The sequence below is a fragment of the Solanum tuberosum genome, unplaced genomic scaffold (assembly GCF_000226075.1).
Source record: "Solanum tuberosum cultivar DM 1-3 516 R44 unplaced genomic scaffold, SolTub_3.0 scf00021, whole genome shotgun sequence".
Lineage (NCBI taxonomy): Eukaryota > Viridiplantae > Streptophyta > Magnoliopsida > Solanales > Solanaceae > Solanum > Solanum tuberosum.
The window spans coordinates 2,019,248-2,029,351 of record NW_006238947.1 but is presented as its reverse complement, the minus strand read 5'-3'; the positions used below and the strand labels follow the sequence as shown (position 1 = coordinate 2,029,351).

The 10,104-nt window shown below is 28.4% G+C and overlaps 1 protein-coding gene across 2 annotated transcripts; it reads right to left on the bottom strand.

Moving 5' to 3' along the window:
* Positions 1-372: 372 nt before the first annotated feature.
* Positions 373-9,335, bottom strand: LOC102593738 (uncharacterized). 2 transcript variants are annotated; one of them, XM_015306008.1, is made up of 5 exons: positions 9,186-9,335; positions 3,315-3,577; positions 2,454-2,665; positions 1,734-2,001; positions 373-830 (listed from the first exon to the last, which is right to left on the bottom strand). In XM_015306008.1, exons 1-5 carry the CDS (start codon positions 9,244-9,246, stop codon positions 525-527), a joined length of 1,110 nt encoding a protein of 369 aa, XP_015161494.1. In that variant the 5' UTR covers positions 9,247-9,335; the 3' UTR covers positions 373-524. The 2 variants fall into 2 exon arrangements, with proteins under 2 accessions (XP_015161494.1, XP_006341247.1); XM_006341185.2 differs by lacking the exon at positions 9,186-9,335 and adding an exon at positions 4,359-4,453.
* Between the last annotated feature and the right edge of the window lie 769 nt (positions 9,336-10,104).

Genomic DNA, 10,104 nt, shown 5'->3' with positions numbered 1-10,104 from the left:
TTATTTTTAATTTATATATATATATATATATCTTAAATATCCTTAACGAAATTCTTTATAAAGAAACTACCAATAACAAGACCATATACCTGTATTTATTTAGACCAATTTCCAAATATCCTTTTTCAACTTTGACTTCAATCACTTTTTTTCTTTTCAAAATTCAACCAAATCATACCCAAATGACTATACAATATACTTCCTGTATATCGTTACAGTACAAAATTTTCACCAAATAAAAATATCTTGATACGTTAACATGATTTGATTTTGATAGTGTTATTCAATAACTTTGATATACATATATCTTAAATACTTTTAACAAAATTTCTAATTTCGTCAAAATAAAGAAACTAAAATAACAAGACCACATAGATGATGAACTTTGTATTAATTAATTTCATCTAGGAGTATGCCCCAACTAGTGCCATTACACAAAGCACACTAACACATGTTACATGTTAAGTCAAATCAAACTTTCAAATACCCTTTTTCAACTTCGACTTCAATCACTCTTTTTTTCTTCAGAATTCAAATTTTTCACCAAGTAAAAATGTTTTGATGAGTTTATCTCCCATTCCATCAGCATAAGGAAATAAATGACCACCACCTTTAATTTCATGATATTGAATCCATGGTAATTTTTGTGCAATATATCTTTGTAATATAACAGGTACTAGTCCATCTTCATCACCTTGCCATAAATGAACCGATCCTTCATTTTTATCAAATGGATTTTTTAAATCCATTGGATCAAATTCCCATGTACCAAATCCAATATTTACATCTCTATGGAGTGATTCAAATTCCCCTTGTTGTCTAATTTGTGCCTGAAAATTAATGGATAAATTGACAAATTAGTGACACTCAAATAAATTAATATCATAATAAAAAGAACTTGAACGACGAGGGGGGTTCAAATCTAAAATTTGAGGTTATTTGGGCAAATATTGAGCTAGTTTTGAATTGAATTTCAGTCCTAATTTGTTAGAGTTGAAGTAAAGTCATATATTGCGAGGGGAAAGAGAAATGTCGCCTAGTTTTACTAGATTCTTGTAACCTTCCTCCAGTACATGTACGTGATAACTTATCCCATCAAGACTTGGACAGAAGAGAAAAGATCACCTAATATTTTTTGACACAGAATTTTTGTAAAAATCATTAATATTTCAATGCCCATTTATTTTATTTTACGTGACATTATTTCCTCTTTAATAAGTTTCAATTAGAAAGAATGACCCCCTTTTGTAAAATATTTTATCTTTAAATTTCTCATTCTTTTTATCCTTCATTACATAATTTTTTAACCACACAAATATCATGACAAGTACCAAAAATCTTCTCTCCTAATCTTCGTGCCCAACCATATAAATTCACCTAAAAATGGAATCGAGGGAGTAATAAACCCCGATCCCAACATTTCAAAAGTATAATGAGTTCGGTGGCAAGAACATAAAGATTAAACCTATCAAACTAAAACCTTGAATCTACATCTATGCCAATAATTAGACGAAAGTCAATCATTCTTTCCTAACCTCCGTGCCCAGTTAAATAAATATCTAAAGTCAACCAAAGGAAGTACCAAACCTCCAAACTCATAATTTCAAAAAAAACAAACAAAAACGTAACGAGTAAGTAGTAAAATTATAAAAATTGAATAGCGTAATGGGTCAAGTTTAAATCCTGAATTCTCGCTCAATTAAAGTAAGAGCAAAGTACAAAATAATACTTACCCTGTATTTTTCTTGTGAGCCAGCAAATCTTGGTCCTAATTGCATATCTTGAGTTTTAAAAATATCAGGGCTATGAGCTGCAACACTAGAAGATGGAAAATATTTTTGAGTGTTCCACCAATATGTTAACCATGGAAGATAATGACCAACTCTAAGTGTCCATTGATCAGGCAAAAGTTGATCATAATATGATTTTGTTGACAAATTTGATGGGAAACTAGGCCACCAATAGTTAACCACAGGTGTTAGAAGTGCTGCTCCTGCCAATCTGTTACAACACGAGTTTACGTTACGTTATATACACTGATAGTATAAAAAAACAAATTCTACACTAACGCTTGTTCAGACTCTTCAAAAATGTTGACTTGTGTATGATGGAAAGTAGTGCAGTTTTGGAGGATCCGACATAGATGTGACAACAATTTTGGAGAGACGTTACAAGTTGAATTTTGTTTTAGTGAATTTTAACACGTGATAGCATGTCAATTACCGATTTTACCAAATTACTGACAAAGTACTTGTAAATATATTTTGAACCGTTAGTGCATCAACAATAAATGGTAAAAGAAATGCAACAACAACACATCCAGTATGATTCCACAAGTGGGGTTTGAGGAAGGTAGACATACGCAGAACTTACCCCTACCTTTGTGTGAGGTAGAAAAACTGTTTCCGATGAACGACCCTCAACTCAAGAAAAGTGAATAAAATGATCAATACCTGTGAGGAATATATTTGAGACATCCCCAAACTACTTGTCCACCCATGGAAAATCCAACAACATAAAATTTGGATCCCAATTCCAATTGATCTGCTAATTCTTCAATATCAAGAGCTAAACTCTTTGGTGTTCTTTGTGGATGAGGATCACTTTCCCCATAACCAGGTCTATCAATTGACACAATATATATTCCCAAACTCTCAATAACATCCTGCACCATAACATATTATTGTAGCAGTGTCGGAGTCAGAAATTTATACAAAAGGGCAGTACGTTACTCGGATTTCCAAAAATATTATCACACCTGTATCAGATTTACAATACATTTGGAGGATTAAATATGCCTCTGACGATATTTTTGAAATATCCGAGCAACATAACAAGGGGATTTATAAAGAAACTACAATAACTTGTGACCAACCTTAAAATATTGAACCCCCTTTGTCATTATACTATGTCTTTCCGAGGTGATTCAACAGTTTATATATATATGTAAAAAAATTATTTTTTTCTTTTATCCGCACGATTGAACCCCCTAATTCCTACCTTGCTCTGCCCTGCCTAAAAAATTGAGAGAAAAGAGTTCGAATAAACCCCCTTCCACCCTTCAAGGTCTGTTCCTGCCTACGACAAGCAACCGCGGAGCTAGGAATTTATATGTCTAGTATTTGAACTTGTGACCAAAATCAATTTTTGTCACTACACTAGGATTTTTTTTTTGACCAATAAAAACTCATTTTTTCTCTATCCTTACAATAAAAAATTTCAACAAACGAGATTAAACTGAACCCCCACCCTTAGTCCTACCTAGCTCCGCCCGTTGCCTACAAAATTGATAAGAAGGGTAAAAAGGGAATTACTTTAGAAAGGCCGTTGGCAATAACAACATCATGTCTACAACCATCAAATCCATGGATGAACACAATTTTGTACTTTGCTTCATTTTTCGAAACACCTTGCTCTTTATACGCCAAATGCCTTCCATCGAAGAGTTTTATTCGTGGTGCAGTGATGGGATTGCCACCGGGGGAACCACAAATTTTCGGAGGAGGTGGTGTAATTGCTTGATAAACATATGCCAACAATCCAATCAAGAAAAGTACAAGAATTTTCCTAGTCATACCTGAAATGGTTACAAATTTAGTAACTAATTTTTAGAGCTAAAAATCAAGAAAACAAGTTAAAATTTTCATTAACAATGCATAAATAAGCAAAATTAAAAAAAAAATGAAACAATTCCATCAAGATTGCAATAAATTGAATGAATGACAGTTATAAATGTTTTACCTACCTCCAGTATAACTATTTTTGACATTGGCATTAAAGACGTGTGGTCTAGTGATAAATAAAGAATCAGACGAAAAAGATAAAATGAAAAGGTCATATCTTTCCATCTGACTAATTAAATATTGGAGGATAGAGTTATTCGGTACATGTACTGATAATCTAGAGATAGTACGTACCCGATAGAATAGTCTAGGTGTTCAAAGTGACCGTTACTAAAATTAAATAACAAGAAGAATTTTGTGCATTTACATTTTTTTATCACCTTGCTCGCATCTCAACTATCATATATGTTACTACTAAGATCTAGACATATGAAAAGATATTGACTTGACATATTTTTGTCTCCACTGAAATTTTAAACACCAAATTCTCGTAATTTTCACTCATTTCATTAACCGCTAGACACTTTCCTTTGAAGCAAATTGAGGGATGCAACACAAGACCTTCCTCTTATTAATTCAAACATATTACAACCAACAACTAAAGCTAAATAAAAAAAAAAAATCACAAGTTTTTTCCACATAAAAATGCTTAGACTATGTTTCTCCAATAAAAATATAGCAGCATTTCAAATATATATGAAGAAAAAAAAAAGAAAAAAATGAAGAAGAAAGAACCTGAGGTAGTAGGGGACTCTGCCATTTTTGTGAACTTAGTGAAATAATAGTGGTGACTCTTGTAGATGCCCTTGTTTTATAGGAGTTATAAAAGATCTAGAAGAGAGAAGAGCTACATGGTTTGACTAATAGACATGTATTTGGCGGATTCAGAATTTTAACTTTATAAATTCGTCTTTTAAGAATTTTTAATATATTTTTAAAATTTATAATATTTTTTATGTTTGAATTCACGATTAAATTTAGACTGTTTGACTCTCAAAATCTGAATAGCGTTATATAAATTGAATAGAGGAATTAATTATTTCTAAATACAGGAAGATATCTTTCTTTTTAAAAACAAAATAGCAAGGTAAGTGTATCTCATATATTGAAATAAAAATAGTACTGATTGTTACTCCCTGATTTTTCCCAAATTTATCTAATGTTATATTTGTTTTTGTATGTCTTAAATAGAATGATATATTTTTAAATTTAAAAATAATTTAATTTTAAACTTCTCATTATAGCTATAAAGTATCTTTCTCTTATCTTAAAGCATGTATTTGAAAAGTTGTTTTTAAGTGAACTTTATATATGTTCAATCAAATATTATCATATTAATTAGAATAAAGAAAATATATTTATTTCCTAATTTTCAATAATAAAAGATATATTTTATATTTTAATTAATTTAAATAAAATCGATATTGAATCCGCCCCTAATAAATACAAGGTCAACTTGTTATACACTTGTCAGTTGTAACCCCATGTGCACTATGCAGTTGGTTCACCTAGGAATATGAGGGGGTGATAATATCAATGTATGCATTTTATTTTATTTATTATTACTTATTTACGTCTTTTGCTTTTTATTTTAAGTGAATTAATATTTTTTGTGTCAATTTATTGTAGGCAAACGTCGAATTTTTAGAGTTAAATATTTGAATTTTGGTTGAGGAGATAAAAAATTTTCTTGGTTATGAAATTTATGTTTTCAAATACTCCCTCTTTCCTTAATTACTTGTCCACTTTTAAATTAGCACACCTATTAAGAAATCAATTATTGACATAGTGAATTTACCATTGTACCCTTTATTCCTATTAATTATGAAGTGATGAATTAAAAACTTAAGATTTTCAAGAAGTTCTATCTTTTTCAAAGTAATTAATTGAGGGTATAATAAGTAAAATTATTTTGTCCTTTCTTGATTTATCAAAATGGACAAGTAATTAGGGACAACTATAAAAACAAAAGTGGACATGTAATTAGGGACAGAAGGAGTACTAAGTTACTTCCTCTGTCCTTAATTACTTGTCCACTTTTCCTTTTTTGGTTGTCCCTAATTACTTGTTCATTTTGACAAAATCAAGAAATAAAATAATTTTACTTATTATACCCTCAATTAATTACTTTGAAAAAGATAGAACTTCTTGAAAATCTTAAGTTTTTAATTCATCACTTCATAATTAATAGGAATAAAATAGTAATCTCATTGTGTCATTAATTGTTTTAGTAATAGATGTGTCAATTCAAAAGTGGACAAGTAATTAAGAACAGAGGGAATATAAATTATAATAATTGCACATGATATGTTTTTTTTGGTTTCTCACTCGATGTTTGGAGTCCACATTGGGGCTTCGACTAAATTTGGATTAGGCATTGCAGGGCCTATTTGGGGGTGATGCTCTCAACATGATTTTATCCATAATCAGGGCTCAAATCCGAGACCTCTGATTAAGGGTGAAACACTCTCATCAGTGCACCACAATCCATATTGGTCACATGATATGTTAAAATCATAAGATTCAACTAATGTTTTAATATGTTATAGCTATTTTTAAATTGAGATTATAAAATTTTAAAATTCTTTTTTTTTTAAAATAATAATAATAATTGATCATGTCAAATCAAATAACATAAAAAAATGGGGAAGTATGCTATATGGACCACTTGGCCTTGGAAAAAATTGTACTAGTCAAATTAAGAAATTCTTCATCACGCAAATTGAGATATTAATTTAATGATGAATACTTAAATGAAATTTAGATGTCTAGTAGTAATTAAATGAAATGTAGATGTATAAGCAATAAATAGTTTTATGTATACATGTCAACGAAAAATTAGAGTTAACTATATAAATCTTTAATATTCATCGATTATATTAATCATATTTGACTAAATTAATTTGTGTTAGAAATCATTTTTCGTTTAACATAATTAATGTGTCACATATTTTGAAGTATTTTGGAGTACTTTTCATTCAACGTGTTTTACACTTTTCTAATATAAAGGATCACAAAAATTCAAAAATTATTTTATTTTTTTCATTATTCTTAGACTATTTTCATTCAAACCATAGAGAGATTAACATGCTTTGGAGATATGATTGTGAAACACGTTAAATAAAAAGGTCATAGGACTTGTGAGTTGTGACTGATAAAATTAACCCATGAAACACGACATAAGGTCAACTTATCGGGTCAATAATTTATTTATTTATTAACTCAATTTATTTTAAAAAAATATTAACTAAAAATTATAAAATTTGATCTCGATAATAAATAAATAGCACATAAATTAAAACATAATAAATTTGGCCAACACCATGTGCACTCTGCCCTTTGGTTACCAAAGAAGATCCCACTTTTAGATAGGAAATCTTATTTAATGGATTACTCTTGAGAATGAAGAAGAATGTAGTACTCTCAAAGGACCCTGAGTTATTGATTTAGCGGTTTCGGTAATAGTTTTAATTTTTTTATTATTAGATTATCGATTCTTAATGGTTTGAAAATTTTCTTAATGAGTTAATTGATATTTCGATAGTAAATTAATAAATTATATTTATGTCATTCAGTATATAAAGTCTTTGATTAAGAGTTTAGTTTCATACTTTTATTTTTTTGTAGTCTCTCAAGTTCTTGATTATTCTACAATGTGTTAGTATTTGCTTTTGAGCAAGATACAATCTCTCAATTCTTGTGCATTGTTCATTTGGCTTTCCATCTTATTTCTAAGCGTTTTTTAGTGACTTTTTTTATGTCAAATCTGAACGGTTAAACCGATAACTATCAATAGCAACGATCGATAAATCAATATCTTAAAGATTGTATAGCAATTTAATAACCGCTAAATTAAATCAATAAACTATAAAATCAAAATAAACCGACCGAAACGTCGCTCTAGTAAAAAATAATATATTACTAGTAATTGTTAAGTATTTAAATATGTCAAATATTTCTATGTTATATGTAGACGTCATTATGGAAATGATTAAACTTTATATTGATTATGGCATTGGGCCGGCATCTCTAAGCCGCCACTTCAAGACTTTGGTTTCACTATTTTATTTTTTGAATTTTAACTCAAAAGATGGTTCAATTGTACTCGGTGTTTAATGATTATATTGAAGTTCGATTAAATTTTGATTTGTACTGAGAAGTTCTACGTTAAGGAATAAAGCACTCTCTAATAAATATAACTCTATATATGAGAAGATATGAATTTGAGACTTTTGATTAAAAATGAATGAGTACTAACCATTTTATCACAATTTAACATCAAGTCAAATATGCTTTTTACCTCTTTTTCATTTTGTCTTTAATTATGTTTCTTTTTTCCAATGCTTTCTACTTTCTAGACATTTTCTGACATTTACATTTGATTATTTTACACAATATGTGACATTAAAAAAAGTAACACAACTTGTAGATGATTTGCAGATTTCTCATGCTTTTGAAAACTCTTCTGATATACAATAAAATATATTTTATTTAATTATATTATTATATAAATATAAATAAATCATATCATTGTCCACTATAATCCAATTTTTAGGAGAATTAAATATGACAGATAAAGAATATATGTCTTGAGTATGGAACACATGTTGGATTTTATTGTCATGACAAAATCTTTCCAAACCCTAAAATAATATGCTACACACTATTATTTTTTATTTTTCGGCTTATGGCTCGATCTGTTTTATGGTTTGATTAATTTAAATTATGAATTTTTTGTCGATTTTTTTTGAGATAGTATTTAGTAAATTAGTTTTTTTTTTATATTTCTCTTGTGACTTAAGAATATAAATCTTGTAAAAAAATGTTGGACTACGTCACAAAAATTTGCAATTGATTTTGTTTTGACCATTATTAGCCGTACACACAAAATACAAAATAGATTTGGTTAATTAAGAAACATTTTTTTTAATTTAGCAATTTCTTTTAATTTTTCTAAAGCACATTAGTTAAAAAATTTCCTAATTATACTGAAAACTACCTAATTAGACCTATATCTCAAATAATTACATATCTTATCACTAATTAAGAATTTCCTATTATATATTACATAAGATACACCTAGATATTTATTTTTTTTGCTACCAGATAAATTAAAATAGGGAGAGAGGCCAGCGAGATAGTCATGTATCTCAGATACATAGGAGAGTGGCGATCGAGATGGGAGAGATGTGGAGCGGGATTTGTTATGAATCTCAGATACATGCGAATTCGTTTGGATACAGTGTATCTAAGAACAAACTACACCTAATTTTGACTCCATGTATTCCGAGATACATGAACCTAGACGTATCTGAATGCACCAAAATCTGATAGAAGTCATAATATTATAAATTAAAGTGTATCTAAGTAATTGATTATATTGAAATCTAACAAGTGCCAAAATAACATAATTAGAAAATATATAAAGTTTGACAACAAATCACTTCATTATTGAATAATAATTATATAAATATATCAAATATAATTATTGCAAACACTTTGATTCACAAAAAAAAAAGATAAATTTAAGTAGCTAGAGAATAAGTAATAACAAAAACGAACCTTTAGATTCTTTTCGATCAACCGCAGAAAGTAACGCATATATCCTATAGGATATTTTCATAACTAACTTTTAGATTCACGAACTTGAAACAACAAACAAAAACCTCAAACTTCAATTTAATTTTCAAACTTTTTTTTGGAAACTCTTAAATGATTTCTATATCTTTTGTGTGTTTATATAATTGTGTGTGTGGAAGGGGACGTCCTTTTTAGCTTCTTTTTTTTCCCATTTTTTAAAAATTCATATCAAAGAAAAAGTTTTCTATTAATTCAAATATCGTATTTATGATCCTTACTTTGTCTTTTTTTTTTCTTCGTCCTTTTCCCTTTTTAGCAGTCAGAAATTGAGGATTTTCAATCGTGTATCGAAGACTAAGTCTTCAATACATACTCAACAAGACGAGGAAATAAATTCATCATTTCACTATAAATAAATTAAATTTCTTATAAGAAAATGCTTAATCATGATCGACAATGTTGTAAGTTATTACTAATATTAGACAACAACCTAATTTTTTGTCTATAAAGTTGGACAATATTGTTTAGAAGAACAATATCTAAATGATGACCTAAAAATCGTTTTGCTCTTAAACAAGGCAAATTAAAATTCAATGTTAAATTTCAAATATCAGATGATTATAAAAAGAATAATAATATCAAATCAAATAATAAGTTCTACTATATAATAGAAGGGAGTTTAGGCCCAAGTATAATATATAATATTCAACATTGGGACTTTTCCATTTGTGACATATATATATATTTTGTCTACTATATAATAAAAGGGAGTTTAGGTCCAAGTATAATATATAATATTCAAGATTGGGACTTTTTTATTTATGACATATATATATATATATATATTATATTCTACTATATAATAAAAGGGAGTTTAGGTCCAAGTATAATATATAATATT

Bases quoted from the DNA above. Each gene is read 5' to 3' on its own strand.
- LOC102593738 (XM_015306008.1), bottom strand. From the start codon at position 9,246: ATGAAAATATCCTATAGGATATATGCGTTACTTTCTGCGGTTGATCGA. The intron at 2,002-2,453 runs GTATTGATCATT...GTGTTGTAACAG, and splicing joins CTCAAATATATTCCTCACAG to ATTGGCAGGAGCAGCACTTC. The intron at 831-1,733 runs GTAAGTATTATT...ATTAATTTTCAG, and splicing joins GCTCACAAGAAAAATACAGG to GCACAAATTAGACAACAAGG.